General features: G+C 51.1%; 2 protein-coding genes across 2 annotated transcripts in view; both read left to right on the top strand.

Annotated features, from left to right (window-relative positions):
* Positions 1-10,321, top strand: part of ENH_00050650 (Hsc70/Hsp90-organizing protein, putative) — a gene marked incomplete at both ends in the record, with an annotated part of 12,175 nt that extends 1,854 nt beyond the window's left edge. The window contains 7 exon segments of the mRNA XM_013585225.1: positions 7,014-7,322; positions 7,668-7,950; positions 8,166-8,269; positions 8,497-8,737; positions 9,177-9,277; positions 9,552-9,785; positions 10,229-10,321. Of these exon segments, the coding sequence (XP_013440679.1) occupies positions 7,014-7,322; positions 7,668-7,950; positions 8,166-8,269; positions 8,497-8,737; positions 9,177-9,277; positions 9,552-9,785; positions 10,229-10,321 (1,365 nt within the window).
* A 3,588-nt stretch (positions 10,322-13,909) lies between these two features.
* Positions 13,910-14,458, top strand: ENH_00050640 (hypothetical protein, conserved; the record flags this gene model as incomplete). The annotated part of the gene is made up of 1 exon (XM_013585224.1): positions 13,910-14,458. The coding sequence occupies one exon, from the start codon at positions 13,910-13,912 to the stop codon at positions 14,456-14,458; it is 549 nt and encodes a 182-aa protein (XP_013440678.1).
* Positions 14,459-17,013: the final 2,555 nt, after the last annotated feature.

The following is a 17,013-nucleotide window of genomic DNA, read 5'->3' as shown; positions in this document are numbered from 1 at the left end:
CGCGGGAAGTAACCCGCCTCCCCAGCCCGCGCCAACATGTCCAACGCGCTGAACAGCAGCCGCTGGCAAGCAGCACTTAAGTGGTGCGGCAGCAGATCAGCAGCAAGTGAGACTTCGAAGAGATGCAGGTAAGGTTTTAGCTGCTGCAGCAGCAGCAGCTGCTGCACGTGCAGCAGGTGCTGCTGCAGCCGCCGCCGCTGCTGCTGCTGCGCCCCCCGCTGTACGTACACCGCAGGGATGCAGCAGTCCCGCAGGTCCGCCAGGCACAGCAGCACCACGTTCTTCAGCAGCTGCAGCTCTTCCCCCACTTGCGGCGCTGCTGCTGCTGCTGCTGCTGCTGCTGCTGCTGCTGCTGCTCCTTCCTTCCCCGGATCCTCCGGCCCCAGCCGAAACAGACTCTCCCACTCCCCCGCCCCTCCTCCGCCTCCTGCTCCTCCTGCTGCTGCTCCGGCTGCTCCTCCTGCTGCTGCGCCTGCTGCTGCACCTGCTGCTGCTGCTGCTGCTGCTGCTGCTGCTGCTGCTGCTGCTGGGTCCGTTTTGTGTCTTCTCGGCCCGCGCTGCGACTCGCGCTCAACCCGGCCCCCAACTCGCACGGACCCAGACGCCTCCTGCTGCTGCTGCGCCTGCTGCTGCGCCTGCTGCTGCGCCTGCTGCTGCGCCTGCTGCTGCGCCTGCTGCTGCTGCTGCTGCGCCTGCTGCTGCTGCTGCTGCGCCTGCTGCTGCGCCTGCTGCTGCTGCTGCTGCTGCGGCTCCCCCTTTATTTTGCAGCCACTGCTGTCTTCCGTGCTTCCAGAAGCCCCGCTGCTGTCCAGCTGATCTTCCTTCTGCAAAGCCGTGCCATCTGCTTCTGCTGTTGCAGCTTCTGTTGCTGCAGCAGCAGCAGCAGCAGCAGCAGGTGGCTGCGAAAGCTGCTGCGCGGAAACCGATTGTAACCCCTCGGGGGCTGGGGAGCTTTTTGCTGCAGCAGCTTCGCCCCCGTGACCAGTGGTCCACTGGCCCTTGCTGCAGCTGCTGCTCTCACAGCTCGCCACCCGCTGCTGCTGCTGCTGCTGCGGAGTCTGTTTCTGCTGCGGCTGCTGTCCTTGCTGCTGTTGCTGCTGTGGCGGAGGCGGTGGCGCCCCTTGCCGCTGCTGCTGCTGCTGCTGCTGCTGATGCTGCTGCTGCTGCTGCTGATGCTGCTGCTGCTGCTGCTGCTGCTGACGCTGCTGTGCTGCAGCAGCTGCAGCGCTGTTAAGGGCGGCAACAGGCAGCGGCCCTGTTCGCACGGAAGCAGCAAAGAAGACAAATAAAAAATAAAAAATAAAAAACAAAAGATAAAATGTATTTCATTTGAAAATAAAATAAAAGTATTTCATATCTAAATTGAAAGAAACCATTTCATTTAAAATAAAACAAAAGTGTTTCTTTTTCTAACCAATTAAAATTATTTCATTTTAAATTCTTTCATTTAATTAAATTAAAAAAAAAGTTTTTCCTATTTCTTCTTTAAGACAGTCTTCTTCTCGAAGACATTTTCCTTTGTGTGCAGCGCCGCCGCCCGCGGCACTTTTTGATGTTATTTTATTTATTTATTTATTTATTTATTTATTTATTTATTTATTTATTTGTTTATTTATTTATTTATTTTTGTTTTTTATTTTGAATTATCCTTCATTTATTTGATGTTTGTTTTATTCCGTTTGTTTTGTTTAGCAGCTGCTGCTGCGTGTGTGCGTTTTGGCGTTGCAGTTTTTCAATTCATTTTATTTAAAATATAATTTATAAATTAAAATTAAAATTAAAAATAAAAATAAAAAAGAAATTAATTTTAAATGAAATATCTGCCGCTGTTCAAATCCGCTTCGCCTGCGCTCGCTGCGCCAGGTGTACGTACACCCCAGCTATTCAAACAATTCTTTTTGAATTTTTCTTTCATTTTTAAATTTTATTTATTTAAATAATTCTTTTTGAGTATTTCATTTATTAAAATAATTCTTTTTGAGTATTTCATTTATTTAAATAAATCTTTTTGAGTTTTAATGGTTTTATTTCTTTCGATTCAATTTGTCTTTAAGGCTGCATGCAAAGGCCCCCGAGTGTCCTTTATATTTACGTTTGTGTTTATATTTAGTATTTATATTTATATTTATATTTATATTTATATTTATATTTATATTTATATTTATATTTATATTTATATTTATATACAGTTGCTGCTCACAAGTCTCATTGGAATTATTTTTATTTTTAATTTTCTCCTTTTCCAATTCAGCCCCAAATAACTCCCAAAGGCTTTCTGGCTTCTGCAGCGGCAGCGCAGCTGCCTGCAGCAGCAAGTCCCCGCGCCCTGCAGCAGCAGCAGCAGCAGCAGCAGCAGCAGCAGCAGCAGCAGCAGCGGGTGAATCTCCAGCAGTCCGCTGCTGCACGGACGCGCCGCTTGGGAGCTCCGGGGGGAAAGGAGTTTGCTGCGGCCTGCAGCAGAACATGCAGCACCGAAAATAGAACAAGAAGTGCAGTTTGCTGCAGCAACTGCAGCAGCAACTGCGCTGCTGCTGCTGCTTCTGCTGTTGCTGCTGCTGCAGCACACCTAAAACAGCTGCGGCGTTGCTCACTCGCGCTGTCTTTTGCGGCACTGCAGGCCGCCAGGGACCTCGGGAGCGCCAGCAGGCGCTGCAGCAGCAGCAGCAGCTACTGCTGCTGCTGCAGCAGCGGGAGCTTCAGGCTGCTGCTGCTGCTGCTGCTGCTGCACTGCTGCTGCCTTTTCTGGCGGCTCCATGGTGGCTGCCTGCTGTACGTTGAGCCGGGGCGGGTGAGAGGCCAGGAGAAGAATTGCAGGAGCCGGAGGCCTTGGAAGCAGCAGCAGCAGCAGCAGCAGCAGCAGCAGCAGCAGCAGCAGCAGCAGCAGTAGCAGCAGCAGCTAGGGCAGCTGGAGCAGCAGCGGCAGCAGCAAAGGTGGGAGAGGGCCGCTGTTGCTGTTGCTGCTTGGCGGGCTGTCTGTACACATGGAGGCGGGGCGGCAGCGCCTGGGGGCGTTTGCTGCAGCAGCAAAAAGAAAAAGAATTAAAAAGAAAAGAGAAGTTGGAGAGAAAAGGAGAAGGCGCTGCAGCAGCAGCAAAAAGAAAAGAATTAAAAAAGAAAAGAGAAGTGGAAGAGGAGAGGCGAAGGCGCTGCAGCAGCTGCGCAGCAGCAGCAGCAGCGGGGAGGCGGGCCGGCGCCGCGGACTTGCAAAAGGCGGAAAGCGAGCTCGAGCGCCCCACAACTGAACTGCTGCTCCATATTTATTTTATTAATTTGTTTATTTTGAATATTTAAAGTTAAATTTGGGGGCTGGGAGGCGCTGGAAAGGGGCGGATCGGCCGGCGGACTCGGAGGCGCGGCGGCGTTCGCGGCGCCGATCGCGAGGCGCCGGGCGCGGCGGGCGGGCCCCGAGCTGCGAAATGGACCTTTTTGAAGATAAAAAACAAACTTAAACTCAAAAATAAACCCAAAAATGCAAAAAGTGAAGAAAAAACCCCAAAGTCCGAACTCCCGCCGCTCGCGCCGCCGCGACTCTGACCGCCGCGGCGTCCGAGGCTAGATCGAGTTGCGCCGGCGCGGGGTGTACGTACACCTCCGCGCCTCTTTAAAAACTCAAACGCAATTTCCGCGCTTTCACATTTAATTTAATTTGAAGAATAAATCCGTAATGGCAAAGGGAGAGCTGAATCGCGCGTCGCTGCGCACTCGACACAGGCAGGCGGTGACAGCGCCGAGCCGCACCCATTCAACTTTCCGCGTTTGGCCCGCCGCCGGCGCCGCAGCGCAATTAATTCAATTTTATTTATTTAATTTCATTTAAAACAATTAATTGAACTGCAAACAAACTCAAACGAACTTCTCGCGGCCTTCCCCGCCCCCGCCTCGGCTGCACACACTGGCCCATCGGTTTCTGCATGCTGCTGCGGTGTATCGACAGCTCTTTCGCCGGATTCGCGCGAACTTCCGCCTTTTCAAACGCAACTGGAATTTTAATTTGCATTTTAACTTTCAAATGCAGTTTTAATTTCAATTTGCACTTCAACTTTCAAATGCATTTCAAACAACCACTTCCTGTCTGCAGATCCCTCCCCTGCCGTGCGGACCGCCAGCGACACAAACCAACAGAAACAACACAAGTCCGATTTCCCAATTTCCACTCTGCTGCATGCAAATCCAAACTAATAAATGCATGCAAATTAAAGTCTGCACTCACTAGAGCCACGCCGGGCTCTGGTCCACTGAGGCAGCAGCTGTGGCCAGCAGCAGCAGCAGCAGCAGCAGCAGCAACGTCACCTGCAGCAGCAGCAGCAAAATCAAGATCTTTTGCTTATGCTGCTGCAGCAGCAGCAGCTGCTGCTGCTGCCGCTGCGGCAGCTGCTGCTGCTGCGGGGGGTCGGAAGTGCAGGCTGGGCTGTACAGACAGACACTGCAGCAGCAGCAGCATCGCCGCTGAGAAAACTCATATTTCAATTTTAAATAAATTAAGTTAACATTTAAAAGAATATCTCTTTACTCTAATTCACATCTGACAGATCCTTTTGGATTTAAAACATCCCTTTTCCTCAAGGCTCTCTGCCTAGTTGCCTCCACAACGCCTCAGGGTTTAGGGTTTAGGGTTTAGGGTTTAGGGTTTAGGGTTTACCTTTTGTGGGCTAGGAACAGGGGGAGGCAGCGCGGTATCAGCGGAAAGGACTTGTGAATAAATTGGATTTAATTCATTTGCACAAATAAAAGCCCTTTCTGCTTTTCTTTTTGTTTAAATAATCTTTCATTTATTTTAAATTCAAAATTGTCATTTTATTTAATTAAAAAACAAAAAGATTTGCAAAAATGCCTCCCAAGTTCACAAAATTGTGCAAAAGACAAAAACTCAAATAAAGTCCTAATTATATTTTTAAGTTCAAAAATATAAATTTCACTTTTCTGTACATCTTATTAATGCTTATACTTAAGTAGATCTTTACTTTAAAATATTAATATATATATATGCATTTATTTATGATTGGTTATTTTATATTGTATTTTACAATTTAGTATATTTATTTAACTTACTTAAGTAGATCTTTATTTTAAACTATTAAAATATATATATATATATATATATATATATATATATATACATATATATGCATTTATTTATATTAGGTCATTTTATATTGTAGTTTACAATTTAATATATTTATTTTACTTCTCATAGATTTAGGTTTTTGCTGCTGCAGCCTTTTGCGCCAGCCAGCTGAGGGTTTAGGGTTTGGAAAACAACGAAACCGAGGGTTTAGGGTTTAGGGTTTAGGGTTTGTGCTGTTCTTTCAGCGGCCCTTCTGTGGCCAAGAAAGGGATTATAAACTCAAGAAGAATATCTACAAGGAGGCCAACCAGCTCGCTTTCTTTTACGTTCTTTTAGGGTTTAGGGTTTGGGGTTTGCTGGCCTCCGCTGCGACCAGAATTAGGGTTTAGGGTTTATAGGGTTTAGAGGGGCCCCCGTCTAGAAAGCCCCCCCAAAAGGGTTTAGAGGGGCCCCCCTGGCCAAAAACCCTCCAAAATTCCATTTAACTAAAAAGGGTTTCTTTAAAAGCTCTACTTCTGCATTTTTGACTAAGACAGAATAGAAGACAGCCCGCAGCCAGGGGGGCCCCCAGGGGCATTTTGGGGGCCCCCAGGGCTGTGCTGCAAGTGGGGAATTTGAGGTGTGGGGGCCCCCCTGAGGAGCCCCTTGGGGGCCCCCGGGGGCCCCTGTGGGGCCCCCGTTGGGCGCCCCTTGGGGGCCCCCAAGGGCCTCTAGAAGCAACTTGGGGGCCCTTTCTTTGCCCTGCTGCAGCGCATGCAGCGCATGCAGCGCATGCAGCGCATGCAGCGCATGCAGCCCCAAGGGTTAGAGAGGCAGAGGGGGCCCCTGTTGGGTGTAGGGTATTTGCAGGTGTCGTTGCTGTGCTGCTGCAGCACGTGCTGCAGGGGCCCCCAGGGGGCCCTTCTGGGTGAATTTTGGAGCCAAATGTCTTTAAATGGATTTAATTAAAGCATTTTATTAATTGAAAGAAGTATAGAAGTAAATAATGGCGTTTTTGCGGAAGAACGGCAGCTGAGGGTGCTGCAGCCGCGGCGTTTCGGCTGCAGTCAGCTCCGGGCGATCTGTGCGGGAGTGCTCGCGGGTATGTTAGCTGTTTCAAATTAATTAATAAAATGAAAAACTAAATATAAATGAATATAAAAAAAGGAAAAAGCGGAAGTTTCGGAGGTTTACGCGCGGAAGTAAGTGGCCAGTTGCATGCATGCAGCAGCAGACAGCGCGCGGTTTCGGGGCCCCCTGGGCGAGGCTGGTGGGGCTGCTGGAGTTTGGCGGAGTTAGGGGACTTGCAAAATGCAAAAGTAAATTAGAAAAGTTGTGATTGAGGAATTGGTAGGTTTTGGAGCTTTGCACGGGTCCGAGCTGTCTGTACACCTGAGGGGTTGCGGCTTGCGCGGCGCGCGGGCGTTTGCTGCTTTCGGATTTCTTTCTTTTTGCGGGGAATCTGTTGATTTTTGTACTTAAATAGTCTTTGAATAGCTTTTAATTTGCAAAACCCTTTTTTTTTCGCCGCCAACGATGGCCTCTGCCGCGGATCCGGCCCAGACGCAGGCCCAGGAAGAGAAGGCGAAGGGAAACGCCGCCTTTCAAAACGGCGACTTCCGCGCTGCTGTTCAACACTTTTCAAATGCAATTCAACTTTCTCCTCAAGACCATCTTCTTTACTCCAACAGGTCGGGGGCCTTCGCCAGTTTGAAGGACTTCGAAAGCGCCCTCAAGGACGCCGAGACCTGCGTCAAGCTCAAGCCCGACTGGGCCAAGGTAACCCCAATCTAGGGTTTAGGGTTTAGGGTTTAGGGTTTAGGGTTTGGGGTTTGGGGTTTAGGGTTTAGGGTTTGGGGTTTGCTGCTCCCTCTCTAGCGTGTGCACCCGGAACTGCTGAAGACCCCGGCTCCCTCCGCCGCTGCTGCTGCTGCTGCTGCTGCTGCTGCTGCTGCTGCTGCTGCTGCAGGGTTATTCGCGGAAGGGTTTGGCGGAGTTCAACCTGGGTCGTGTGGAGGAGGCGGAGCGGAGTTACAAGAAGGGTTTGGAGTTGGAACCCTCGAACGAGGGTTTGCAAAAGGGTTTGAAAGAAGTGCAGCAGAGCAGCGCGGGTTTGCGGGAAGTGCAGGCCCTCTGGGCTGTCTCTACAGCTCTCAGCAGACACCCCAAACTCCAAAAGTACTCTCAACAAGACCCCAACTATTCCCAAACCCTCGCCAAACTTCTTGCCCAAGTCCAGGCCAACCCCAGCAGTTTGCGGCTCGTCATGGCCCAGCCGGTGGGTTTTATTTCTTTTATTTCTTTTATTTCCTTTTATTTCCTTTTATTTTCTTTTTCCTGTCTCCAGGTCTTTTTATTTCTTTTTATTTCCTTTTATTTCTTTTTATTTCCTTTTTTTGCTCTTTTTCGCTGCTTCTGGGCTTGGTTTGCTGCTGCTTTTCTGCTTTTTCTTCTTTTCTTTTTTCCGCCTTTATTTTCGCCTTTTTCTGCTGGCCAAGGGCCGGATAGGCGGGGCTTCGCAGCGCCGCGAGAGGGTTTAGGGTTTAGGGTTTAGGGTTTAGGGTTTGGGGTTTAGGGTTTAGGGTTTAGCGTTTAGGGTTTGGGGTTTGGGTTTGGGTGTTAGGACGTGCGCATCCGGGAGGGCATGACGGTGCTGCTGGGGGGCACTCTGGAGGAGGAGGAAGAGCCTGCTGCTGCTGCTGCTGCTTCGGGAGCAGCAGCAGCAGCAGCAGCAGCAGCGCAGCAGCCCCCCAAAGAACTCACCCCCGAGCAGCAGCAAGCTGAAGAAAAGAAGAAAGAAGGAAATGAACTTTACAAACAAAGAAAGTTCGAAGAAGCTTTGAAAGCTTACGACGAGGCCATTGCCCTCGACCCCAACCAGCTCCTCTACCTCAACAACAAAGCCGGTAGGCTAGGGTTTAGGGTTTAGGGTTTTAGGGTTTAGGGTTTAGGGTTTAGGGTTTGGGGGGTGTTGGGGGCCCAGGACTTCGCAGGGCACATGGTTAGTTCGGGTTTTTCGGGACTTGCATGTTTTTTGTTTCTTGTTGGGACTCTGTTGGGTAGGGTTTTGAAGTGGTTTATTTTGTTGAAGTGAATCAAAACCCTTTTTTGGGGTTTGCAGCTGTGTACATGGAAATGGGCGACTTTGAGAACTGCCTGAAGGAGTGCGAGAAGGCGCTGGAGAAGAGGTACGAGGTGAAGGCGGACTACGAGGTGGTGGCGAAGGTGAGTGTGGCGGGGTCGGGAAAAAGTGGAAAAAAGTGGAAAAAGTGAAAAAAAAGTGGAAATAAAGTTGCAATAAAGTGAAAAGAATGCGAAAATCGAAATTAAAATTCAAAACGGAGTCGTTTGAGGTGCAGATCGGGCACTTTTGCAAAAGTTGAATTTGCAGAATAAAAGAAGTGAGCGCGCGCTCGCGCGCGCGCACTGCGCGGGGTGTACGTACACCGCAGGTCTACAACCGCATGGCCGCCTGTTTTGCGCGCCAAAAAGATTTTCAAAAGGCAATTGAGATGTACGAAAAGTCTCTTTGCGAGTCCAACACTCGCCAGACGCGAGCAGCTCTTGCGGAAGTCAAAAGACTCAAAGAAAAGGCCGACAGAGAGGCTTACGTCGACCCCGAGAAGGCCGAGCAGCACAAACTCCGCGGCAACGAATTCTTCAAAAACAACGACTTCCCCAACGCCAAAAAGGGTCCTCCTGCTGCTGCTGCTGCTGCTGCTGCTGCTGCGAGGCTGCTGCTGCTGCTGCGAGGCTGCTGGTGCTGCTCCTGCTGGGGGTGCTGCTGGGGGTGGTTTTGCCGCTGCTCGCCGCTCGGGCAAAGGGCTGCTGTTTGCCTTTAATTCAAAATCGAATTTCCAATTTAAAGTCCAATTTAGAAAATATATATTTAAATGTATAAATATATAAATGCATTTATATAAAACTATATAAGTATATATATATATATATAATGCACAACTTGTATGGTGGAGTTTTTTTGAAAGTTTGCTTCTTTTGCACAGTCCTCACTGCTGCTTCCTGCTGCTGCTGCCTCTCACTGTTGCTGCTGCTGCCCACATTATCATTGTTGTTGCTGCTGCGCCCATTATCCTTGCTGCTGCTGCTGCTGCTGCTGCTGCTGCTGCTGCAGAGTACGACGAGGCCATTCTGAGGAACCCGAAGGACGCGAAGCTGTACAGCAACCGCGCAGCAGCACTTACCAAATTATTTGAATATCCTTCTGCCCTTAAAGTCCGAAATAAAAAACTAAAACCACCAATTGCTGCTGCGCTGCTGCTGCTGCTGCTGCTGCGCTGCTGCTGCGCTGCTGCTGCTGCTGCTGCTGCTGCCGTGCTGCTGCTGTGTTCCTTCTCCTCTGTCGCTGCTGCTGCGTTGCTGCTGCTGTGCTGCCGCCGCCCCGTCACCGCTGCTTTTCCGCCGCTGCACATTTACTGCGCTGCCGCTGCTGCCGCTGCTGCTGCTGCCGCTGCTGCTGCTGCTGCTGCTGCTGCTGCTGCTGCTGCAGGACTGCGAGACTGCGTTGAGTCTGGACCCGAGCTTCGTGAAGGCGTGGAGCCGCAAAGGGACTCTCCACTTTTTGTTGAAAGAATATCCAAAAGCTTTGGAAGCTTTTGAAAAAGGACTTAAAATAGACCCCAGCAGCAAAGAGTGCCTCGAAGGCAAAATGCAAGTCATCCGCAAAGTGCAGCAGCAGCAGCAAACCGGAGAGGTCGACGAGGAACAAATGAGACACGCCATGGTCAGCAGCAGCAGCAGCAGCAGCAGCAGCAGCAGCTGCAGCAGCAGTAGCGGGTGCCTCGGCAGCAGAAGCAGCAGCAGCAGATTCTGTCTTTAGCTGCTGCTGCTGCTGCTGCTGCTGCTGGTTGTAGCGCAGCGGGCAGCTAGTTGGCTTTTTAAATAAATTAATTTCTAAATTAACTAACTAAATTAATTAACTAAATTAATTAATTAATTAATTAATTAACTAATTAATTAATTAACTCTTTATGCCTTCACTCTTAAAAGAGCTCATTTAGGCGCTGCTGAAATGAATTCTTTTTATTTGTTGAATTAATGCCATTACTATTACTAATTAATTATATATTTATTATTTATTTATTTATTTATTTATTATTTATTATTTATTTATTTATTATTTATTTATTTATTTATTTATTATTTATTTATTTATTTATCTTTTAGGCCGATCCAGAAATTCAGCAAATTCTTCGGGACCCCCAAATGAGTATTGTCCTTCAGAACGCCCAGGAGAACCCAGCGCTTCTTAAAGAGTGAGCAGCAGCAGCAGCAGCAGCAGCAGCAGCAGTAGCAGCAGTAGTAGCAGCAGCAGCAGCAGCAGTAGTAGCAGCAGCAGCAGTAGTAACAGTAGCAGCAGCAGCAGCAGCAGTAGTAGTAGTAGTAATAGCAGCAGCAGCAGCAGCAGCAGTGGCAGCACCAGCGGCAGCGGCTGGTGCTGCTGCTGCAGCTGGTGCTGCTGCTGCTGCAACAAGAGCTGTTGCGGGGGCAGCGACAGTGCCGCAGCAGCAGCAGCAGCAGCAATAGCAGCAGCAGCAGCAGCAGCAGCAGCAGCAGCAGCAACTTGAATATGTTTTTGCTGCAGCTACCTCCAAGACCCGAAGATCCGGGATGGAATAAACAAATTAATAACTGCTGGGATTTTGAGAGTGGCTTGAGGTGTATGTACACCTCGAGGTGTATGTCCAGCTGGTGTCCAAGTTGCGTCTTGGCCAGTTTTATAATTCAAAGTCCAGCATCATCAACAGCAGCAGCAGCAGCAACTGCAGCAGCAGCAGCAGCAGCAGCACCAAGTACTGCAGCAGCAGCTCCTGTTAGAGAAATTGCAGCAGCAGCAGCAGCGGCGGTTGCTTCAACGACTGCTGCAGTTGCTGCAGCGCCCACTGCTGCAGCAGCAGCAACTGCAGCAGCAGCAACTGCAGCAGTAACTGCAGCAGTGACTGCAGCAGCAACTGCAGCAGCAACTGCAGCAGCAGCAGCATCAAGTGTCTGTACAGCTCAGGTTTCTTGAGACAAAAAGGCGCCGCAGAGCGAGTCGTGCTGCAGTGCAACACAACAGCTTTATTTCTTCTTTAACTCATTTAATTATTTGTTTATTATTTATTTATTTATTATTAGTTTATTATTTGTTTATTGTTTATTTATTATTTTTTTATTATTTATCATTTGTTTATTTATTATTTATTTATTTGTCATTTCTTCATTATTTATTTATCATTTATTTATTATTTATTTGGTTATTATTTAGTCAGTTCATTTGTTTATTATTTAGTTCAATTGTTTGTTTATTATCAATTTAATTCAATTATTTGTTATCTTTTAATTTTAATATTTGTTTAGCTTAATTATTTGTTTTTGATTTATTTAATTTAATTATTTGTTATTTATTCAATTTAATTATTTGTTTATTATTTATTTAATTGTTTAATTCAGTTTATATAATATTATAATATTTGGCTTATTTGCCTCAAATGGCTGCCATCATTATTATTTATTCCTCTTGCTGCAGTTAATTAATTAACTAATTAATTAATTATTAATTAATTAATTAGTTAATTAATTAATAAATAATTAATTAATTATCAATTAATTAATTGATTAATTATTAATTAATTAATTATCAATTAATTGATTAATTATTAATTAATTAATTATCAATTAATTGATTAATTATTAATTAATTAACTATCAATTAATTAATTAACTAATTAATTAATTAATTAATTAATAATTAATTAATTACTTATCAATTAATTAATCAATTAATAGTTAATTAATTATCAATTAATTGATTAATTATTAATTAATTATTTAATTGGTTAATTAATATGCTGGGGCCCATCTGGGGTGTACAGACAGCTCTGCGAAAGCTGAAGAAGAATTGAACTTTTCTGTTTTGTCTTTTGTCATTTTATTTATTTTAAAAGTTACTTTAAAAGTGAGAAAGCTGCAGCAGCAAACTGAATTAAACTTTTCTGTTTTGTCTTTTGCCATTTTGTTTATTTTAGAAGTTACTTTAAAAGTGAAAAAAAGCTGCAGCAGCAAACTGTGTAGGGCTGCGGCCTTGCGGGCGCTGGGGTGTACGTACACCTGAGCGCCTGAGGCGGGAAAGCCTTTTTGTCATTTATTTCTTTTATTCATTTTCGGAGTTTTTGGATTTTGGAAAACAAAATAAATGAAATCTGTTTCTGCCTTTTGCTGCTTCCTTTTTCTGTTCCAAAAGGGCCCCCGGAGCTGCAGCAAAGCAGCTGAAGCCCCAGTTGCAAACCCTAGGGGCCCCAAACCCTAAACCCTAAACCCTAAACCCTCGGGGGCCCAAGACACGCGTGGGGCCCCGCGGCCAGCCGTGGCTAGCCGCTGCAGCTAGCTGGGGCAGCAGCAGCAAGCTGGGGGGGTGACCAGTGGTCCAGTGGTTAGAGTTTTGCTGCAGCGGGAGGAGCAGCGGGAGTTTGTGGGCAAAGGCTTGCATGCAGGAGGCCGGGCGGGCGCTGGGGGCTGCCCAGGAAGCTCCGGAGGCGCTAATTGCATTTAAATTGGAATTTAGAAATTAAAAAAGGAATTTAACTCTCGAAAAGAAACAGAAAAGCGGAAGGCGGGGCGCTAGCGGGCGGCGCGGAGTCCAGCGGGCACCGGCGGCAAGGCCGCGCGGCAGCTGCGCCACTCAGCGCCTGTTAGACAGCTGTTAAGGGGAAAAAAGAGTTTAAATTCGCTCGCGAGAATTAAAATGAAATTTAAATGGCGGAGAAAGAAGACGGAGTTCGGCGGCTGCTGCGTTGGGGTGTACGTACAGCTCGGGTTTTGCCTCTCGCGACTGCGCCGCTGGGCTCAGGCTACCGACTGCAGCTAACAGTGCTGCGATCTGCAGACTTCCCGCGGATCAATTTGTCTGATTCTTCGCGTAGAGTTCAGTTTTAGTTTAATAAATGCAGACAGCAAATTAATTCCGTCGTTTTCCGCTTTTTCCCGCCGCTGGGCGCCGCCGCGCCGCCACCCGGCGGTTCCGCAGCCGCCGCCCCAGCTGTCTGTACACCTCACGCCACTCCCCGCCTCCCCCGCCGCTCTTTTCCTTTCCAGATCTTTCTGCAAATCCCAAACTCCGGAGGCTCTTCCGCGGCAACGCGCCGCTGCAGCTCGCCAGCAGCAGCAGCAGCAGCGGCGGCGAAAGCCGCAGCAGAAGCAGCAGCAGCAGCATCGCCCCCAGAGCCGCAGCAGCAGCAGCTTCCTTCGCCCCAGCAGCTCTTCAGCAGCTGCTGCTTCTTGTCCCCCACAAGCCCCCATGGCCTGCAGCAGCTCCAGCCTTTGCTGCTCCAACTAAAGTGCTTTTCATTCTTGCTGCTGCGCTGCTGCGCTGCTGCGCTGCTGCTTTGCTGCGCTGCTGCGCTGCTGCGCCGCTGCTCTGCTGCGCTGCTGCGCTGCAGCAGCTCCCCGGGGCCCGCCAGCTGCCGGCGCAGCAGCTTTATGCCGCGGCTGCAGCCTCGAGGGTTTAGGGTTTAGGGTTTAGGGTTTGGGGCCCTGCAGCAGGCTCTGCGCTGCTTGCTGCTCAAACCCCAAATAAATGCAAAACAGATTTGGAAAAGAAGCAGAAGCAGCAGCAGCAAAAAGGAACTCTGCGCTCGGGCTGCAGCTCACAGCCCAGCAGCAGCAGCAGCAGCAGCAGCAGCAGCAGCAGCAGCAGCATTTGTTGCTTGGAGGCTGGTCGGCGGTGGGCGTGCTAATGTGAGGCTTTGGAGGAAGGAAGACACGGGCTGAGAGCAGCAGCAGGAGGAGCAGCAGCAGGAGCAGCAGCAGCAGCAGCAGGCACTGCAGCAGCAGCAGCAGCAGGCACTGCAGCAGCAGCAGGTGTTGCTTATGGCTGCGCCCCCTGCTGCTGCCCCCGGAACTCGGGGAGCCGCAGGGGGCGTGCGCGGGGTGTCGGGTTCGGGCGCAGCAGCAGCAGCAGCAGCAGCAGCAGCAGCAACAACAGCAGCAGCAGGCGGCGCTGCTGCTGCTGCTGCTGCTGCTGCTGGGGGCGCAGTGGCGTGCGCGTCGCCGCCGGCGACCGCAGCAGCAGCAGCAGCAGCAGCCCTGGGGGCGGTGGCAGCAGCAGCAGCAGCGGGCGGCGTGCCGTCGCTGTCGCGCGTGGGCCTGGGCGCTGCTGCTGCTGCTGCTGCTGCTGCTGCTGCTGCTGCTGCTCCCGCATGCATCAACGGGGTCTACAAAGTCGGCAGAAAAATCGGCAGCGGCTCCTTCGGGGCGCTTTATGAAGGAGTGGATTTGAAAGGCAAAGAAGTGGCCATTAAGTTGGAGCCTGCTGCAACAAAACATCCGCAGCTGCTTTACGAAGCAAGAATCATCAAGTTTCTGCAAGGAGGAAGTCCGCAGCAACTCTTTATTCCATTTAATTCCATTTCTCTTTAATTTATTCTGTTTTATCCTTTCATTTCCTTTCATTTGATGCATTTTGATGCGCCCCATGCAGCAGCTTCCTGCTGCTGCTGCTGCTGCTGCTGCTGCTGCTGCTGCTGCTGCTGCTGCTGCAGAGCTGCTGCACGAGCTGCTGCAGCGCGCGCTGCTGCAGCGCCGCCTGCAGCTGCCCCTCCCCCACTCCCGCCGCTGCTGCTGCTGCGCCCGCTGCTGCTGCTGCTGCACCCGCTGCTGCTGCTGCTGCTGCACCCGCTGCTGCTGCTGCTGCTGCTGCTGCTGCTGCAGTCGGGATTCCAGTGTGTTACTGGTACGGGCTGGAGGGCGAGTGGCACGCGATGGTGTTGGAGCGTTTGGGCCATTCGCTGGAGTTTCTCTTCAACGCCTCCCAGCGCCTCTTCAGCCTCCCCACCGTGCTGCAGCTAGGCATTCAAATGGTGCTGCTGCTGCTGCTGCTGCTGCTGCTGCTGCTGCTGCTGCTGCTGCTGCTGCTGCTGATTATGCGGATTATGATGAGTGTTAGTGGGGGTGGTGGTGGTTGAGTGTGAGCGCCTCTTCAGCCTCCCCACCGTGCTGCAGCTCGGCATTCAAATGGTGGTGGTGGTGCTGCTGCTGCTGCTGTTGTTGCTGCTGCTGCTGCTGCTGCTGCTGAGGGGCATGTTAGTGCTGCTGTTATTTGTGGGGCGTTTGTGGCGGTGGTGCTTCTGGAGCATCTTTGTGCGCAGCTGCTGCCGCTGCTGCTGCCGCAGCCGCGCATCCGCTGCTGCTGCTGCTGCTGCTGCTGCACCGCTGCTGCTGCTGCTGCTGCTGCTGCTGCAGCTGGACCGGCTGGCGTACATCCACCAGCGGAGCTGCATCCACCGGGACGTGAAGCCGGACAACTTTTTGGTGGGAAGACACAAAGAAGGATTTCGGATTTATTTAATTGACTTCGGACTTGCGAAAAAATTCCGAGACGCCCAGGGCCGCCACATTCCCTACAAGGAAGGCAAAAACCTCACTGGCACTGCCAGATACGCCTCCCTCGCCACCCACCTCGGTCTGCTGCTGCTGCTGCTGCTGCTGCTGCTGCTGCTGCTGCTGCTGCTGCTGCTGCTGCTGGTTCTCTCTCCCGTGTTCGTCTTCGTCTCCGCGGCTGCCGCCTCTCTCCGACGCCCTCCCCCCCCCGCTGCTGCTGCTGCTGCTGCTGCTGCTGCTGCTGCTGCTGCTGCTGCAGGAGTGGAGCAGGCGCGTCGGGACGACCTGGAGGGGCTGGGTTACGTGCTGCTGTACTTCCTGCGGGGCTCTTTGCCCTGGCAAGGCCTCAAAGCCACCAGCAAAAGAGACAAATACTCAAAAATCACCAACACCAAAATGAGCGTCGACTTGCATGCGCTCTGCGCGGGGCTTCCCAGCTGCTTCCTCACCTTCCTCACCTACTGCAGGGCCCTCCACTTCGCCGACGCGCCAGACCACAGGTCCCTGCTGCTGCTGCTGCTGCTGCTGCTGCTGCTGCTGCTGCTGCTGCTGCTGCAAGGCAGCAGCAGCAAGGCTGCTGCTGCTGCTGCGGCAGCAGCAGCAACGCTGCTGCTGCTGATGATGCTGCAAGGCTGGGAATAGTAATAATAGTAATAATAATAGTAATAATAATAGTAATAATAATAGTAATAGTAATAGTAATAATAATAGTAATAATAATAGTAATAATAATGGAATAGTGGTGGCGTGTGCTGCTGCTGCTCAGCTATTTGCGGGGGCTGTTTCTGGAGGCGCTGCAGCAGCAGCCGAAGCTGCTGCTGGCGCCCTTCGACTGGATTCCCATAGTGGGCTGCTGCTCTTGTGCTGCATGCAAAAGACAGGGGCCGCTGCCGCTGCAGCAGCAGCAGGAGGAGCAGCTGCGGCAGGTGGGGCTTTCTCCGGGGCGGCTGACTGCAGCAGCAACGCGCGCAGCAGCAAGGCGCGCCTCTGCGGCGCAGCGCCAGCAGCAGCAGCGCCAGCAGCAGCAGCAGCAGCAGCAGCAGCAGATCCAGCAGCAGCAACACCTGCACCACCAGCTGCAGCAGCTGCAGCAACTCCAGCAGGAGCCCGAACAGTGGAGGCCCTGGAGGCCCCAGCGAGGCCGCGCCGCGCGCTGCACCTAGGGGTGAACTACAAGTAGCAGCAGCAGCAGCAGCAGCAGCAGCAGCAGCAGCAGCAGCGGTAGCAGCAGCAGCAGCAGCAGCAGCAGCAAACCAAATTCATCTTTGTTGGAACTAGTATCCTTCTGCCCCTGCCTCCGCCACTGCTACAGAATATGTTTAGTCAGGGGGCCCCAGAGGGCCTCCAGGGGGCCCCAGAGGGCCTCCAGGGGGCCCCAGAGGGCCTTCAGGACCCTCTGGGGGCCCCCAGGGGGCCCCAGAGGGCCTCCAGGGGGCCCCAGAGGGCCTTCAGGACCCTCTCGGGGCCCCCAGGGGGCCCCAGAGGGACTCCAGGGGGCCCCAGAGGGCCCCCAGGACCCTCTGGGGGCCTCAGGGGGCCCCAGAGGGCCTCCAGGGGGCCCCAGAGGGCCTCCAGGGGGCCCCAGAGGGCCCCCA

Source organism: Eimeria necatrix, genomic scaffold (genome assembly GCF_000499385.1).
Source record: "Eimeria necatrix Houghton genomic scaffold, Enh_scaff3, whole genome shotgun sequence".
NCBI lineage: Eukaryota > Apicomplexa > Conoidasida > Eucoccidiorida > Eimeriidae > Eimeria > Eimeria necatrix.
Note: the sequence above shows the minus strand (reverse complement) of the source record. Positions and strands in the feature narration are given on the sequence as shown.